The sequence below is a fragment of the Astatotilapia calliptera genome, chromosome 11 (assembly GCF_900246225.1).
Source record: "Astatotilapia calliptera chromosome 11, fAstCal1.2, whole genome shotgun sequence".
Taxonomy (NCBI): domain Eukaryota; kingdom Metazoa; phylum Chordata; class Actinopteri; order Cichliformes; family Cichlidae; genus Astatotilapia; species Astatotilapia calliptera.
The window spans coordinates 34,485,025-34,503,622 of NC_039312.1; the positions used below are offsets into that span (position 1 = coordinate 34,485,025).

At 41.2% G+C, this 18,598-nt stretch overlaps 2 protein-coding genes across 7 annotated transcripts in view; both read right to left on the reverse strand.

Moving 5' to 3' along the window:
* The window catches only part of LOC113031773 (caspase recruitment domain-containing protein 8-like), a 19,052-nt gene extending 17,289 nt beyond the window's left edge, over positions 1 to 1,763 (reverse strand). For all 6 annotated transcript variants that reach the window (XM_026184185.1, XM_026184187.1, XM_026184183.1 and 3 more), the window contains exon 1: positions 1,629 to 1,763. The gene's annotated coding sequence lies outside the window, so the exon portion shown is untranslated. The remainder of the gene's footprint in view (positions 1 to 1,628) is intronic.
* LOC113032852 (uncharacterized) lies at positions 1,749 to 18,598 on the reverse strand. Its single transcript, XM_026186002.1, has 8 exons — positions 18,424 to 18,598; positions 17,946 to 18,215; positions 17,393 to 17,436; positions 12,874 to 13,126; positions 8,063 to 8,091; positions 5,309 to 5,708; positions 5,038 to 5,078; positions 1,749 to 1,904 (listed from the first exon to the last, which is right to left on the reverse strand). The coding sequence occupies exons 2-8, from the start codon at positions 18,115 to 18,117 to the stop codon at positions 1,749 to 1,751; spliced, it is 1,095 nt and encodes a 364-aa protein (XP_026041787.1). The 5' UTR covers positions 18,118 to 18,215; positions 18,424 to 18,598.

The window sequence follows — 18,598 nt, forward strand, 5'->3', positions numbered from 1 at the left end:
GTTCCAACACCATCATTAAGTTTGCAGATGACACCACGGTGATTGGCCTCATCAGTGACAACGATGAGGCCGCCTACAGGGAGGAGGTGGATCGTCTGGCTGAGTGGTGCGACACAAACAACCTGCTGCTTAACACCGAGAAGACCAAGGAGCTCATCGTGGACTACAGGAGGAATGCTGACCCACATCCACCCATCCACATTAAGGGGACGGCTGTGGAGCGTGTGAGCAGCTTCAAGTTCCTGGGAGTCCACATCTCCGAGGATCTCACCTGGACGACCAACTGCTCCAAGCTGGTCAAGAAGGCTCACCAGCGCCTCTTCTTCTTGAGGACTCTGAGGAAGAACCACCTGTCCTCAGACATCCTGGTGAACTTCTATCGCTGCACCATCGAGAGCATCCTGACCAACTGTATAACAGTCTGGTACGGGAACTGCTCTGCCTCGGACCGGAAGGCGTTGCAGAGGGTCGTGAAAACTGCCCAGCGCATCGCCGGAGCACCACTTCCTGCCATAAAAGACATCTACAGGAAGCGGTGTCTGAAAAGGGCTGGGAAAATCATCAGAGACCCCAGTCACCCATCACATGGACTCTTCACCCTCCTGCCCTCTGGGAGGCGCCACAGGAGCCTCCGGACTAAGACCACCAGGTACCGGAACAGCTTCTTCCCCACAGCTGTCAGACTCCTGAACTCTGCCTGCTGACATCTGACCCACGTTAAACTCATGGACTGAACATACACACACCCACAATGGACAACTGTACCCTCAAACACAATAACAACATGGACTGAACCACCACTCACAACCACTAGCACTTTATATAGCCTCTGTAGAAACTATCTACACCCTCACTTATCTTAACTGCACTACTGTATAGCTCTGTGTAAATAATCATTCTGTACATACGATAATTTTTAATCCTACAACTGTTTACAACTTGCATAGTTCCCATTTCTGTATAGCTGTATATCCCAGATTCTGTAAAGTTATTTATTTCATATTCTGTATAGTTTTTCATATTTATATCCTGTTCATATCCTGTACATAGCTTGTACTCACTACACCCTGTACATACTTATAGTTATAGAATATTCACAACATACTTCATACCGTGTACATTATAACATACCATAATAGACCCATTTCTGTAATATACTCACATATCTATATTATTGCTAATATATATTGTAATATATCTATATCACTAAGCACTTCTGGATGGATGCAAACTGCATTTCGTTGCCCTGTACCTGTGCATGTGCAATGACAATAAAGTTGAATTCTATTCTATTCTATTCTATTCTATAATAAAGTTTATATTATGCAGTTCTTGTTGTGAGTTTCTCTGACAGGTTTTGATTTAATTCTTTAAATTAATTTTTACTGTAAGGTGTAATATTATATTTAAAATCCTTCCACACACAGTTAAGAATAATCCCAACATATCTGTTGTATTAATTTATGCAGCTTATGATTATTGTACAGCTGTCCTTCTTGGCCAGGACACTCTTGTAAAACAGATTTTTAATGTCACAAGTTTATTTTTTCCTGGTTAAATAAACTTTAATGAATAAATAAAATGTATTAAAGTTATTACAGACACTCTGACAGATTATTTCCTCTTACCTTTGAGTCCTGAGCTGCTCTCTGACAGCCTCTGCACCAGATCAGTTCTCTGCATGTCTGTTAAAACCTCCCTGATCACCTCCACAGACTGATCACCAAGTTTATCAATCATCTTATTCACTATTCTTCTTCTGTCATCACATTCAGTTTGATTTGTGGAAGACTCTTCTGAAACAGAGTGAACTGCAGGAACCACATGAACTTGTTGAGATCCTCATCACTCAAATCCTCCAGTGTTTCTAGAAGCACATCTGTAACAGCTGCCATTGTTGCAACCTGGAAAATTCAAAGCAAACATTCATAAAGAAAAAATGTTTCCTCACTGAGAAAATTACAGATTTATGTTTTTGTAGCTGTTTTAAACTTTGAATGTTTTCAATGTTTTCTCTGAAACACTTTGTTTTCTTTTATTATCTGATTTATTAAGATGTATTTATTAGGGGTGCAACGATATACAAAATTCACGGTTCGATATTTTTTCGATACAAAAAAATGTTCATGCCTTTTTAATTTGTCATTTATTAAAATTATAAATATATATTTTAACTCAAAAGTACAGTTTTTAAATTTAACCCTAACCCTTGTGCGTGTTTCAAATCAAATCAAATCAAATCAAATCAAATCACTTTTATTGTCACATCACATGTGCAGGCACACTGGCACAGCACATGCGAGTGAAATTCTTGTGTGCGAGCCCCACAAGCAACAGAGATGTGCAAACACAACAACACAAACAAGCAAAATACAAGAATGGCCAACCTGAAACTAATAAATATATGTACAATATATAATAGTGTATGCATTTCTGGATGTGTATACTAAATATTTTCCTACGTGTGTGTGTGTGTGTGTGTGTGTGTGTGTGTATACACATTTTTACAAATTAAATAGTAAAAAAATAAAATAAAATAATAATAATAATAATAATAATAATAATAATAAAATATACAGAGTTGAATATGTGCAAAACAGTGGCGTTACTGTACAGTATGGAGTGCATAATGTTAAAGTTCCAGTAGTGAAGCTGAGGTGTCTATGACGTGTTCAGCAGTCTGATGGCCTGGTGGAAGAAGCTGTCTCTCAGTCTGCTGGTACGGGACCGGATGCTGCAGAACCTCCTTCCTGATGGAAGCAGTCTGAACAGTTTATGGCTGGGGTGACTGGAGTCCTTGATGATCCTCCCCGCTTTCCTCAGGCAGCGCTTCCTGTAGATGTCTTGGAGGGAGGGAAGCTCACCTCCAATTATCCGTTCAGAGCACCGCACTACTCACTGGAGAGCTTTGCAGTTGTAGGCGGTGCTGTTGCCATACCAGGTGGTGATGCATCCAGTGAGGATGCTCTCAATGGCACAGTGATAGAAGGTCCTGAGGATGCGGGGGCTCATGCCGAATCTTTTCAGTCTCCTGAGAAAGAAGAGGCGCTGCTGCGCCTTCTTCACTGTTTTGTTTGTGTGTACTGACCACGTAAGATCCTCAGCCAGATGTACACCAAGGAACCGGAAGCTGCTCACTCTCTCCACAGCAGCGCCGTTGATGATGATGGGGGTGTGTGCTTCTCTGCACCTCCGGAAGTCCACTATCAACTCCTTTGTCTTTGCGACGTTGAGGGTGAGATGGTTGTCTTGACACCAGTGGGTCAGGGCGCTGACCTCCTCCCTGTAAGCCGTCTCATCACCGTTGGTGATAAGACCCACCACTGTAGTGTCGTCCGCAAACTTCACAATGATGTTGGAGCTGTTAGTGGCTGTGCAGTCGTAGGTGTAGAGTGAGTATAGGAGAGGGCTCAGTACACACCCCTGTGGAGCACCAGTGTTCAGTGTGATGGGGGATGAGGTGATGCTGCCCAGTCTGACCACTTGGCGTCTGTCAGACAGGAAGCTAAGGCTCCAGCTGCAGAGGGAGCTGCTCAGTCCTAGATCCTGCAGTTTCCTGTCCAGCTTCGAGGGAACGATGGTATTGAATGCTGAGCTGTAATCTACAAACAGCATCCTCACATACGTGTCTCTCTTCTCCAGGTGTGACAGGGCAGTGTGTAGTGTCAGGGCTATGGCATCATCAGTGGACCTGTTGTGGCGGTATGCGAACTGTAGAGGGTCCAGTGAGTCGGGTAGTGCAGAGTAGATGAAGTCCCTGACCAGCTTCTCGAAGCATTTGCTTACGATGGGGGTCAGGGCTACAGGTCGCCAGTCGTTCAATGAGGATATGGTGGAGGATTTGGGTACAGGGACGATGGTGGCCATTTTGAAGCAGGCTGGGACTACAGACAGAGAGAGGGAAAGGTTGAAGATGTGTGTGAACACTCCAGCCAGCTGAGCCGCACATGACCTGAGGACGCGGCCGGGAATCCCGTCCGGACCAGTAGCTTTGCGTGCGTTCACCTTCCTGAAGCACCTCCGCACATCCTCCTCAGACACAGTGTGCGCACTGACGTCATCCGCGGTGCGCACACTGTCCGGTCTCATGGTGTTCGCTGTGTCAAATATAGCGTAGAATACGTTTAGATCCTCACACAGAGAGGCCGTGGTCTGCGGTGTGCTGGTTTTCCCTCTAAAGTCTGTGATCGTGTTTAGTCCCTGCCACATACTCCGAGGGTTGTCAAACTGTTGCTCCACCCTGTCCCTGTACTCACGTTTGGCTAATTTGATCGTCTTCCGGAGTTGGTAATGTGCGTGTTTGTAGTCCGATGTGTTCGCGGAGGCAAAGGCGGTGTTTTTTATTTTGACAGCGAATGCGCACCTGCGGACCACTTATGTGCAGCCCTGGTTATTTAGCTCGTCATATTGCAGCCACAGAAATTCTTTTGTCCATGAAACCATAAAGCTGCACTTTCTCTTTGCCTTATAGTCTGATTTGTCATAACTTCTCCGTTTTGTGGTAAGCTTTTCTTTGGCTGTCACTTCTTCACCCTGACCTGTCTTATTTGGCTCAGCAGAACTAAAATATAAATCCTGCTGCTTTTACACACACACTCACATAAGCTCAGCGATTCTCTGCGCGATCAACCTCTCACATGTTTAAGCTGCGGGAGATTTCACTTGTCATGTTTGCATAGTAAGCTAACAATTAATAAGACGATGTCAGAGGAATTGGTGCACAAATTATCATCACTCACAGATCAGTGCTGTCGCTCTCTATACACAGTTCGCGCGATTGCAAAGTGAAAGCAAAAAAACAAGCGCAAATTCAAACGCGATTTCAATATGTCACATATTGACAGTGGCTCACCGATACGAATATCGTTGCACCCCTAGTATTTATGTAAACACACTTTTTAATAATCTTTGATTTTAAATCTAAAAACATTTCTGTGACAACTGTTTAATCTAAATGATGAAATTATGATTTTCAAACTGCATCTTATTGAATCAAAGCTGAACTCTGCAGAGTCAGACAGATGAGACGTTACTCACTTTATGGATCAGTGCAGACAGATGTTCATCCAGATGTTTGTCTGAAAACAAGAGAAATTAACAGAAATAGAAATAAGTGTTTAATAAAAGCTAATCGAGCTTTTAAAAAATACACAGAGATCAACAACAAAAAAAAGTTACATTTAAACCTGCTGAACATCATTTTCTGCTCGTCAACAATGCTCTCTTTGCTCTGTAAATCTGACTGTTTCTAATATGAACTGAAGCAGAAACACTTTTATGATTTTAACATGTTTTGTCTTTATCTTACTTTGAGCTTCTGAGCTGCTGTCTGTCAGCCTCTGAGCCAGATCAGTCCTCTTCATCTCCTTTAAGACCTCCACGATCTTCTCCACTGACTGTTGGCCAAAAGTCCTCACCATCAAAAACACCACGTCCTGCACATCCTGCAGGTCTGACATCTCAGGCGGACTCATGGGGATCATTGAGCCACGTTTTCTTCTCAGGATCTCGATGAAGTCTCTGACCTCGCTGCCTCTCAGATCAGCCACGCCCTGCACATCCTGCAGGTCTGACATCTCAGACAGACTCATGAGGCTCATTGAGCCACGTTTTCTTCCCAGGATCTGGATGAAGTCTCTGACCTCGCTGCCTCTCAGATCAGCCAGTGTCTCCAAAAGCAGCTCAATAAGAGACTCCATCGTTTCCACCTGGTAAAAACAGAGGTCACATGACAGCGATGCACCATTCAAATGTCTGCTTGATTTTTAATCAACAGAAACATTTTAGTGTGCTAAAAATAAATTCATGTTTGAATCCAATTCCTTCTAAAAACCTGAAAAGATGACCTTTGACCTTCAGACATAAAGCTGCGTCTTTTTAAGGTCATGACCGGTCGACCAGATGTCGAGCAGAAAATAACCTCCATGAACATCTGGTGCTCGGTGGGTACCTGCTTGGTAGGGGTGCAACGATATTCGTATCGATATTGAACCGTTCGATACAGTGCTTTCGGTTCGGTACGCATATGTATCGAACAATACAAAATTTGTAATTTATTTTATCAACTTTCCTTCTGACGATGCTGTCTGTGTTGAGCGCTCAGTGAATCTGCGTTCGACTACTCCGCCTAGGCTCGACAGTGCAGCCTAGGCGGAGTAGTCGAGCGCAGATCCACTGAGCGCTCAACACAGAAAGCATCGTCAGAAGGAAGAGCGCAGGGCAAGCTAGCGAGACAGAAGTTAAGCTCTCCTTGCAACATGGACCTCCCCCACTCTCATTCAGATCTGGCGTTTGGAATTATTTTGGTTTTCATGTGACGTATGACCCTGAAGGTAAGCGAGTCATGGACTAAAGTAAAACAGTATGTTGGATGTGCCATGCAATGCTGAATTACATGGGTGAGAACTAGTGTGTTAGTGCAGTTAGCTCGTTAACATGTTGGCCGTCTAGCCCCATGCACGGAGCGATCGGCGGTAGCTCGTTAACGGAGATTTGCCGTGTTGTGGCGTTAAGGTCATTTCAACGAGATTAACCTGAAAGCACTAGTGGGAACACAACGAATATGACTGCACATTTACGCCGACATCATCCTAGTGCAAAGACAAGTGGAAGCAGACAAAAAAAAAGCAAGCATGCTACTAACTTTAGCCGAGTCATTTAGACAGCTGTTAGCACATGATTCTCCTTATGCTGCTGAGAATATAGCCCAGAAGAAGCGGATAGTATAGCTTTTATTTTGGAAAGAGCCATTTCTCTGTAATAAACTCTCTTTTCCAAAGATGAGTGATTCCTCAATCAGATACAGGGCTTGCAATATCGCTAGCCCGACGTCCCGGGGCTAGCGATTTTTTTCAGTCGGGCTACCAAAATCTTTCTCTTCCCTGCCCGTCGGGCTATTGTAGGAAAAATATATGTCAATGCTTTTGCATTCTTTCAGAAATGTAGCTGGGTAATTATGTCATTGGCATCGGTGAGCCACTGTCAATATGTGACATATTGAAGTCGCGTTTGAATTTGCGCTTGTTTTTATGCTTTCACTTTGCAATCGTGCGAACTGTGTATAGAGAGCGACAGCACTGATCTGTGAGTGATGATAATTTGTGCACCAATTCCTCTGACATCGTCTTATTAATTGTTAGCTTACTATGCAAACATGACAAGTGAAATCTCCCGCAGCTTAAACATGTGAGAGGTTGATCGCGCAGAGAATCGCTGAGCTTATGTGAGTGCGTGTGTAAAAGCATTTCAGTTCTGCTGAGCCAAATAAGACAGGTCAGGGTGAAGAAGTGACAGCCAAAGAAAAGCTTACCACAAAACGGAGAAGTTATGACAAATCAGACTATAAGGCAAAAAGAAAGTGCAGCTTTATGGTTTCATGGACAAAAGAATTTCTGTGGCTGCAACATGATGAGCTAAATAACCAGGGCTGCACATAAGTGGTCCGCAGGTGCGCATTCGCTGTCAAAATAAAAAACACGCACAAGGGTTAGGGTTAAATTTAAAAACTGTACTTTTGAGTTAAAATATATATATATAATTTTAATAAATGACAAATTAAAAATGCATGAACATTTTTTTTGTGTCGAAAAAATATCGAACCGTGACACCAAAGTATCGAACCGAACCGAACCGTGAATTTTGTGTATCGTTGCACCCCTACTGCTTGGATTGGTTTTTTATTTCTTGGCTCATTTTTTCCTCTTTTTGAAGGATTTAATTTTCATGAACAGGTTTGTGACTCTGTTTTACTGCCTGACTGTAACTCTGTCAAAGACTGAGCTACAAAAACTGCAGTGAGTCTCCTGATTTTACAAACAGAGGGGAGCTTTAATTGCTCACATCTTTACTGATAAACAGAAAGACTTGAATTTAATCTGCTTTTAAAATGTAAATAAGGTTTAATATTTCTACACCAATCATGTATAAAACTCATGTGTACATGACAAAGCTGCAGCTTGAATCTCATGTGTATGATTTGTGTTTAAGATGAAGATCATTTTCAGTCTTCATCTACTGAATCAAAGCTGAACTGTGTGAAGTCGACTGATGTGACGTTACTCACTCTCTGGCTCAGTGGAGGAAACTGTTTGTCTGAGGAGAAAAGAAAGAGAAAAAGTCAGATTAGAAACTGTTTTATCATCAGGCTTTATGAGGATTTAGAACATGAAAGATTTCACATCAAAGTGACACTTAAACCTCGTTAACTCGTTAATAATGATTTTAGAGAGAGGCCTAACTTTGTGAATGAGAGCACACACAGGATACTCTGATCACTTTCATGTGTGTGTATATATACTCACACACATATATAAATATACACTACATGTCTTTGAACGTGACGGGAGTCGACTCCACACCGGGGCGTTTCTGTCCAATGAGGGTCCCAGGCTGCCTCTCCCATGCTAACCAACCGTAACTTGGAGTGAGAGACATAAATATTAAGCCATACCAGCTGGGACGTCACCCAGGTGGCATAGTGGCTCCAGCAGATCCCAGGAAAACATTAGAGATCTCTGTCCAGAAGAGCGCTGTCAGAGTTTTACCCCTGATACTGCTGGATAAACAGAAACTCACTCAGGAACGAGGTCACACACAGCTCAAGTTTTCACTCGCGACAGGGAAGCAGTTGATCTCCAACCCACTTCAACTTGCTTCCCCCTGCAGGTCGTTTTTATTGTTTACACACATGACTATTCATAAAGCTCGTTGCTGTATTAACTAAGACAAATTACTATATATGGTTAGAAAGTGTGTTGTGCAAGCGTGGTTATACAATGTGAGTGGTTATATGATGCGAGTGCAGCCCTCCCAGGATGATGTCAGTATCTTGTCCCGCCAGGTGGCTTCCTTCACTGCGTACAGTCTGTTCTTCTCAAAGCTACTTGTTCCCTTTATGGAGGTCGTGCAAATACTCATATTTGTGGGTTACACAGCGAGCAAATAAAACGCAGCTTCTCAAGACTCCCAGGGTTTTCCCTGTGGATTATGTAGCTTTGAGAAGATATGGGATCTATGAAGGAATCCTGCGTTTCAGATTGTTTCCATGAAGGTGGAACACATCTTCATGCTGGAAGTGCCTCTCTCACCACCAACCTCTCCCCCAAAGATAAGAACATAATCAGCATTAGCTTGGAGTGCGTTAATTAAGTTAATAACTAAAATTAAACGTAAACTATTAATTACAATTGATGTGATTTGATTATTCTTTTTACATTATTTTAGTTTTTCACTTTTTCTTTGCTCCTGCCAAGTTGATTTACTGAAAAAAGTTGCAATTAAAATCGAAACTGTGGACATACAAAAAAGGTATAATAAATATGAGTATTAATCTATATTAGTCCAAATAGCTCTAATAGGTTGTTGCAGCCTTTCCAAGTCATTTCTTCCCCTGGGGCAGATCGAGAGATAGGCTGCCACAATAGGTGTGACTGATATCAGAATAAAATAGAATAGAACAGAATAGAATAAACCATTATTATCCCATGAATTAGAAATATGGGTGTTACACAGCTCTTTATACACACATATATATACATACATATATATACATATATACATATATATATATATATATATATATATATATATATACACACACACACACACATATATATACACATATATATATACACATATATATACACACATACACATATATATAATATATATATATATATATATATATATATACATACACATATACACATACACATATATATAATATATATATATATATATATATATGTATATGTATATGTATATATATATATATATATATATATATATATATATATATATATATATATATATATATATATATATATATATATATATATATATATATACATATATATATATATATATATATACATATATATATATATATACATATATATAATATACATATACATATATATATATACATATATAATATACATATACATATACATATAATATATATATATATATATATATATATATATGTATATATATATGTATATATATATATATATATATATATATATATATGTGTATGTATTGTGGGGGTGAACAAAAAGTATTTGACCAGCATAATATAATCTGCAGTATGATCATTGCTTTAACAATGTAACAGATAGCTTTAAGAAGGCCTTAAGATGCTTATGCACACAGTTATTATGTTTAGTAGAGGTTCTTGATTAAAACATTTATTTAGTAAAAGTCATATCCATAGTTTCAGTTCGATTATTACATATACGAGAGTGGTTTCTGTCTCTCTGTCTGGTGAGGGGTCAGGAGCTAGTCGCGAGGTGAAACAGGGTGCAATTGTGGTTAGCACACAGACGCACACACACACACACTCAGTTAGAGAATCATTTATAGGTGAAAGTTTAATCATGTTTTGCTGATGTTGCAAAGAGCAGTTTGTCGCAGAACTGCTGCGAGCATCCGGCAGTGACAGGAAGCACCTGTTGTGAAGATAGGAGACAATTGTTCTTTTAAACTGTGTTAAAAGGTTATTGTGGTTTTGATTTGACGAATGTATATATCCTGTCTGTGACGTATGAAGGGGCGTCAGTAAACCAACCCTGATGCTATAAAATATCTGTTCATGCTTTGATTAAGTCGAAGACTACTTCCTGTCTGCGTACAGAGTTGTCTTCCCACGCGTGTATTCATTAAAATCATCGTTTGACTTCACCCGGCCGGATCGGTGTGGTTATTCTTCGATCACCTCTTGTACCCTTCCTCAATATTGAATCTTAACAGTATGTATGTATGTATTTATGCTCAGTATTGTTTTTGTAGTAATTTGCACCTAAAACCTAAAACTTTTTTCATTTGATGAGTAACACTATAAAAGAGTTATTATCAAACTTAACTCTAGTTATGAGTTAAATTTTACTCTATATGGTAGTAGAAATTTTACTCCATGAGAGTTTAGTTTTAACTCCTATAAAGAGTTGAAAAATCAACTCCCGGAAAAGAGTTACTCTAACTCTGCACTAGAGTTCCTTCGATGGTCACGCATGTACACTCAAATGTAGTTAATCTGAACTCCCAGAGAGTTTATTCCAAAGACCAGAATTTGCTGTGTGGACAGTCCTGGACAGTCCTGGCCCTTTGGACCAGAGATTAGAGAGATTTGACCTGCAAGGCTACTCAGGTTTCTTCATATCAGGGAAAGTAGGGCAGACACTTGCATGTCAAGGCAGTGAGGCTGGACCAGTCCCCTCACCTACATTGGCTCCAGAACCCTGCATTATCTACTGGATAAGACTCAGAGGATCAGCCAGACATGTCTAGATCTGTCCAGCAGCCTCCTCCTGGTAGGACATTCCCAGATAGACTTAAAGGAAACTCATTTCTGTTTGTATCCATAATCTCATTCTTTCAGTCCTCAGAGCTTGTGACCATATGCATGGGCAGGAACATAGCTCCACCTACAAATCTAAAACATCAGGGCCCGCTCTCTCCTCACCAGGGCAGATCAGCAGAGCATCCACATCACTGCAAACACAGCACTAATCTATCTGTCAATCTCCTGCTCCACTCTCCCCTCCCCTGTGAACGACTCCCTTAGATACTTAAACACCTCCAAATGGGGGAACTCGTCCGTGACCTGGAGTGAGCACTCCACCCTTTACCAGCTGAGAACCATGGCCTAAAACTTGGAGGTGCTACTTTCACCCACTTGTTGCACATTCAGATTCAAACTGCCCCAGTGAGAGTTGGAGGTCGTGACTCCATGAAGCGCTTTGTCTCTCCAAAGCGTGCTGCACATGCGTGTCTGTTACATGCTTCCTTGATATGGGTTGCGTGACCAGAGAACTCCAGCTCTCTCAGGTACAGTAGATGCAGCTACGTCTCCAACATTCTGATAACTTCTAGTCTGGAAAGTTCCCCATCCAGACGATGAAGGCAGTGATGGCATCTGAGTCTTTCTTCTTTATAGACACTGACAGATACTAGATACTGTGTGTTACTTTAATTTAGGACCAGCTGCAACTGAATAAATTCACAATACAGTTAATAAGTCCCATTTATTAAAACTGTAAAGGTGGAATTGTTTGACTGGAGTCCTCTGACACCTACAAACATTTGTATTTTTAAAGAAGCACCAATCAAAGCAGAAATAGAAAATTGTGTGAAACATTAGCAACAAACTGACAAATTCATTAAAAATTTAAATGATAGAAAAAAACACATCTGTGAGGTATGACAAAAATCTACCACAGACTTCAGTCAGTATGATGAGGGTTAATAGTGACATAATTATAACCTGTAGAGCTGCTTGAAGACTTTCCAACCATGTTGAATGATGTTGGATGTTTTTGTTCTGATCGGATCAAAATACTGTAACTGAGCTTGTGTAACAGTGTTTATGTTGTATGTGATTCCATAATAACCACAATGGATTTGTGATGTTTATTGGCTCAATGGCGCCCTCTCTCAGAGGCAGTGGATCACTGCACTGTGTGGGATCATTAGGTATCAGCATGTGTGCGACCACTATACAGAGCATGTGACCTCTGTAACTGTCTAACTGTTAATAAGAAGAGTTTCAGTGGTTTGTTGTAATTGTGAAGTCCTGAAACAGTCACATAATATCACTGCACACCGGCTATAAGCTGCTATTATTTTGTAGTGTGCTGTGTTTGAGCCTCCTGTAATGAGCCAGCCTGCCTGACCTGCACATATTCTGCTCTAATCCACGTTATAAAAAGCAGCACGAAAATATAAACGTCTTTGTTCATCATTCACTACACAACACAGAGTCAAGAGATTTTTCTATCAGTCAGCACCTGGTTTCATATGAATGTGATGAACTATGTGCAGTATTCTCACATATTTAATTCTTTGTTGTCTTATTTGTGGTTCCTGAGGTGATACCTGATAATCTCTGCACCAGATCAGTCCTGTTCATCTTCATTAAAGCCTTTCTGGTCTCCTCCACACTCTTTCCTCTGTACGTCTCCTCCATCAGCTCCACTACATCCTGTGTGTTTGCTGTTTTCAGTCGGCCCCTTGGCTTGGATGATAGATCTTTCTCCAGTTCAGTGAGTGACTTGAACTCAGCAAAGTCCTCTGGACTCAACTGGTTCAGTGTTTCAATGAGCAGCTTCTTAGTCGTCATAGTTACCACCTGGAAAATGAAGGAATCATATTATACATGAAGGACAGCATGTCTGCTGTTTGTTCATTTGATGGATGGAAACGGACTGCTTTGTATTTCACTAATGACAACATTACTGACGTGGACGTTTGTTACTTTTCCATCACCCAAATGAAAGCTGTGATTGGACGTGAACGTCAAACATCAGCTTGAACCTTGAGTAAAATTGTGTAATAAAAACATGCAACCCACAGCAGCGTGAGTGTGTGAGTTTGAGTTCAGCTTGTTGGAAAGGCCCTCCACAACAGTCTCGTTTTCTTTTCTTTTTTTTTTTGTGTGTCCCGTTTGGATCTTTAGCCATCAGAATTGTTGTCTGAAGGCCAAGAAAGATGCCAAGTGGATTTATTTTACCAAGTGGATCATCGTGGCCTTGCCATGTTGGTCCATTTGATTGACCTTTATTATAATTATGTATTTATTTTATTTTCGGTTGCTACAAACGGGACAGACATGACTGGGGGATAGGACAGGGAGAAAGAATGAAAGAAAGAGAGGGAGAGAAAGAAAACCAAAGGGGAGAAGAGACGGTGAGAAGGGGGGAAGAAAGAAAGAAAAACAAACAAAATGCCTGGATCACCTGTATGGAGAAAAAAAAACAGAAGAGAAAGAAAACAAACAAAAAAAAAGAGCAACATAATAAAAACAGCACCATCACAATAAACTAGAAACCACCAACCCCCAACACACAGGGCATCAGCCACCGGCAGGGAGTGTGGTGAGGGGAGATAGGCGTCCGTACTTTGGAGGGCCTGAGATGTACCCAGAGAGGTTGGGTCTTATAGACGCAGATGAACAGGTGCACGCGGACACAAACCTGCATTCCCACCCCATATGCACAACCAAATACTCGGCACTCACCCAACGTGTAGACAGACACAAATAGACACTGCACAGACAGTCGCACTCCCCAAACATACTCTATATCCCAGGTCCAGGTACCCCCCGCCCTCAGAGGGGCAAGCCGCACCTAGACCCAGGAGATGTAACCCTTCTCTCTGGGGTGGAGGCAGTCTCGTTTTCAAATGTGCCTCCTTGCGACAATGAATTGCCCACCCCTGGTTTATACAAACTCTTTCAAATTAAAAGCCCTCTAGATTCTCACAGGTGAGAAACACTTTAATTCTCAACAAGGCTTTTATTTACTTACATGAAGAAGCCTTTTAAAAACAAGCGTGTCCATGCTGACAGGTGTACACACGGGGACTCACACACACAAACTACACCCTTTTTGGCTCCTACCTCAAAGCACACTGTGCGCTGTCGATCTTACTGCTGCACAATAATGTTTAACATTTAGTAGGGGAGACCGGGGATAGTTGTAACATTTTTCACATTTCTGTCTGTAAATTGGAGCTCTTTTAAGGTAGTGGATTCAAAATGTAATGCAAAGTATTTACATGTCTCGGCTATTAAATAGTGCAGCTATTTTCTCTGCAGCACAATTACCCATTGCATGGTATGGTCTCAAACACAAAGAGTGAAATGTTACAATTAACCCCATAGTCTGGGTTAGTTGTAACATATCCTGGGGTGAAATGTAACACAATGAAATAAGGGTACTAACAAAACATTAACATGTAATCTCTGTTTATTCAACAAATGAATGCACTTAGAGCCATTTATGTAGCTGTGTGTGTGTGTGTGTGTGTGTGTGTGTGTGTGTGTGTGTGTGTGTGTGTGTGTGTGTGTGTGTGTGTGTGTGACAGAATGCAGAAATCTAGCTTTTGAACATATTCCAACCCCCCAAAAAAGACAAATTATGGAATTTTCTGCAACTGAATATTTCATTCATTTTGGTTGGTCTTCCTTGAGTTTGGCCTCATTGGCTCAGTGGGCATTATAACCTACAACTCTTGCACCAATTTTGAACATAACAATGAAGCTGAAAAAATGTAGTTGTTCACCAGCATCGCAATTCCATTACTTTTTTTCATGGCTTACCTTGGTGTGGTTTGCAAAGTGCTTCAGAAAGATGAGGAAATCTGTTTCTTGCACCCATCCTGATTTATTTCCACTACCAGTACTTCCTACTGGTCCATCTCTGACACAGTGGTCTGCATAATGTGTGTGTGGGAACACAAACAGTGGAGGAATTGTGTTGCCAATGGCATTAACCGCATATACAAATGCGACCAGTGAACCTCTCTCTGCTGATGTCGTTGCCCCAACTTGTTTAATATAAGTTAAAGTAATAGTGTGGTAAGTTGTAACATCTGCATTATTGTTACAACTAACCCAGACTGTTGCTGTTACAACTGACCCAGACTCCTATAGCCATGAACTAGCTAACATTACAGCCAACGGCTAAAACATTAGCACTAAAGACCTACACAGAATATATCCCCATAGACATACAAATAACATAATTTAAGTTTGATGAGTTTAACTGAAAAGCAGATAATGCTATTAGAAATTGAAATAAAGTAGAAAAACTTACTTTTTGGCATACAAATTACTTTTTTTCGTGTTAAATTGTCTGTGTTTGACAAAATGTGCTGATTTTTCACATGTGATAGCAGAACTGAATTGGGCATGCACAGGATGAGTCACATCATTTGAAACTTAGCCCTGATTGGAGAAATTGGAAGTGTTACAACTGACCCACGTTACAACTATCCCCAGTCTCCCCTATTTACTGTTATGTTCACATAGATCATCATGATGTTGTTTATTGTATTGCTCTCGTCTTCTTCTGCTTGTTTTCTTTTTTCTTTCTCAACAGGTGATCCAGGTAAAAAATAAAAACTCTTTCTCTCCCTCTCTTTCTTTCATTCTTTCTCCCTGTCCTATCCCCCAGTCATGTCTGTCCGGCCTGTAACAACCAAAAATAAAATAAATACATAATTATAATGAAGGTCAATCAAATGGACAAATATGGCAAGGCTACGATGATCCAATTGGTAAAGTACAGCATCTTTCTTGGCCTTCAGACAACAATTCTGATGGCTAAAGATCCAAACGGGACAGGCAAAAAAATTAAAAAAAAAGTCTTTCCTGGAGAAATTTGAGGTTGCAGATGTTTCAGGGCTGAAGCCTTATCATATGTGTGCTCTTTGGTCCAGGTCGGACAATGTATGACAGAGTGAGAGGCAATAAGATTTTCATGGCGAATCATCGAAATTCGCCGTGGCGCCACGGCCTCACCGTGTCCCGAAAACTCAAAAGCTCCGCAGTTTAACATGGCCCGGGTGTATAGTTGACACTGACCAAATATGAAGGTTATGCAATAGAACCCCAAATAGGTGGCTGAGTTTTTGAGCATGTTTAGGCCCTCAAACAGGCCCTTGTTTTGCCTGAATAATAATAATAAGAAGAAACAGAGCAGATAGAGGGCCTTCGCACTCCCCTAACAAGGAAGCAGAACTACGAACGTGAACTTCCAGGAGGAAGCAGAACTTAATGCCGCGCTTACCTTCAATACTTCATGTAAAATGTGAACACCTGGAATCACTGCTGATGGAAAATCATTCTTCAGTGTTTGTGAAGCAGCTTAGTGTGAGGCACTGTTCTCCCGCTGCTTTCTCTCACTTTCTGTAAACGCTGAGGCGGAAAAACTTCCGCGTTTCTGCGTCTCTCTCCTCCCAGCTGTCAGCCCGCCTGAATAACGGAGGCGCCTTGATGCGACTGTTGTTCTAATTTTGCGCCATAGAAATAAACCGAGTTGAAATAGATGTTACCGCCTTTCCATCAACGTTACCTTTGGCTCAGGTATGAGTAGAAAGAGTGACGTCGTGTCTCTTTAATCAGTCTCTGCATCTCCAAAGCAACAACGGATACACCGAGTTTAATAAATACTGAATCCGTTAATAATAATAAAAAGTTCCATAATCCAAAGTAAGCATCACATTCACATGCTAACTAGAGCTACTTATGTCTGACTGAACACTCTTAAGCTGTAATTTACCACAGACGGTATAAATCTTTAATACTGTGTGTTTCTGTTATTCACTAAACATCTGTCAACGATCAGGAAGACCTGCAGTTTCCTGGAGGTTCGACAGGGGGCGAAACCAACCCACTGAATTAACAATGGTACAGGGAGGGACGCTGGTTTGAGGGCGGAGTCCTTCACTCTGTCGTCAGTGGAAACATTATTGCTGCAGACTCCACATTAACACTGTGAGAAGCATCCAGTTTCAGAGATGCTTCGTCTGTTTCATCGTGTTTAATGTTCAAGATGAGGATGATTTACAGCCTGAATCTACTGAATGAAAGCTGAGTTAGAGTCACACTCACTCTCTTCAACAGTGCAGCTCCATGTTCATCCACAGAGTGTTTCTCTGAGGAGGAAAGACATTTACAATCAACTCTGAGGATTCAAACATCATCACACATCCAAGTAGAATCAGCCTTCAGACGACACAGATGATTTAAAAGAGAAAATCATGTGAAACTAAATAAAATGACATAAGAACCCAACAAAGAAACCCTCCATCCTGTCCAACCAAAGTAACTGGGGGTTCCCAGCTGTGATAATGAGAGAGGGTACACCTGTCCACCTCAGGTTTTAAACAGACAGACAACCTTTCACACCCACATTTAATTTAGAACCAGCAATAAAGCCAACAAGCATGTGTTTGGACTGGAAACCAGAGCACTCTGAGGAAAAGCATGCAGGCACAGGGAGAACATGCAAACTCCACACAGAAAGGTTCCAGCCAACCAGGAGGCTCAAACACACAACCTTCATGCTGTGAGGACACAGTGCTAACCACTGCACCACCATGACACCACCAACACAAAAACCTGTTGATGACACAGAGTTTACACTCATGCATGTTGGTCTTACCTCTGGATGCTGAGCTGCTCTCTGGTAACTTCTGCACCAGATCAGTTCTGTTCATGTGCATGAAAACTTCTCTGGTCACCTCCACAGACTGATGACCAAGTTTTTCCACCATCAGATTCACTACATCTGCTCTGGTTGATGATGGACTCTGTGATTTGTATGACAGACTCATCCAAAGAAAAATTGACTTCAGGAATCTCTTGAACTCCTCGAGCTCAAATCATTCGAAGCTTCCAAAAGCAGTTGTTTCACAGCTGCCACCATTGCCACCTGGAAAAGTCATTCAATTTGCAGGACATTTATTTATTTATCCATTTTATCCAAATAAGGTCTTTTAGAAAGTTCAGTATGATTTCTCATAATCACAAAAAAGCAGAAATCATGAGAAAAATGACTCAACATGAGAACTGATGATACTTTAGTCCTCTGACTTTCAGCCTGCTGTCTTGTACTGAATCAGAGATGTGACATGACTCACTTTGTGGATCAGTGCAGAGCGTCGTTCATCCACAGAGTGTTTCTCTGAGGAGAAAAGTGCTCAAAGTCACTCACAAGAGACTTACTTACCAACTGACAGTTGTATAATCTTCAACATTACATTTAAAGCTCAACTATGATAGACACTGTTTGTGTTATTCAGTCTCTCAGACTGA

Excerpts from the sequence above, each read along its gene's own strand:
- LOC113032852 (XM_026186002.1), bottom strand. The coding sequence starts at position 18,117 with ATGAGTCTGTCATACAAATCACAGAGTCCATCATCAACCAGAGCAGAT. Across the intron at positions 13,127-17,392 it reads GAGCTGCACTGTTGAAGAGA|GTGGTAACTATGACGACTAA; the intron begins GTGAGTGTGACT and ends TTCATTTTCCAG. Across the intron at positions 1,905-5,037 it reads TGTCTGCACTGATCCATAAA|GTTGCAACAATGGCAGCTGT; the intron begins GTGAGTAACGTC and ends TGAATTTTCCAG.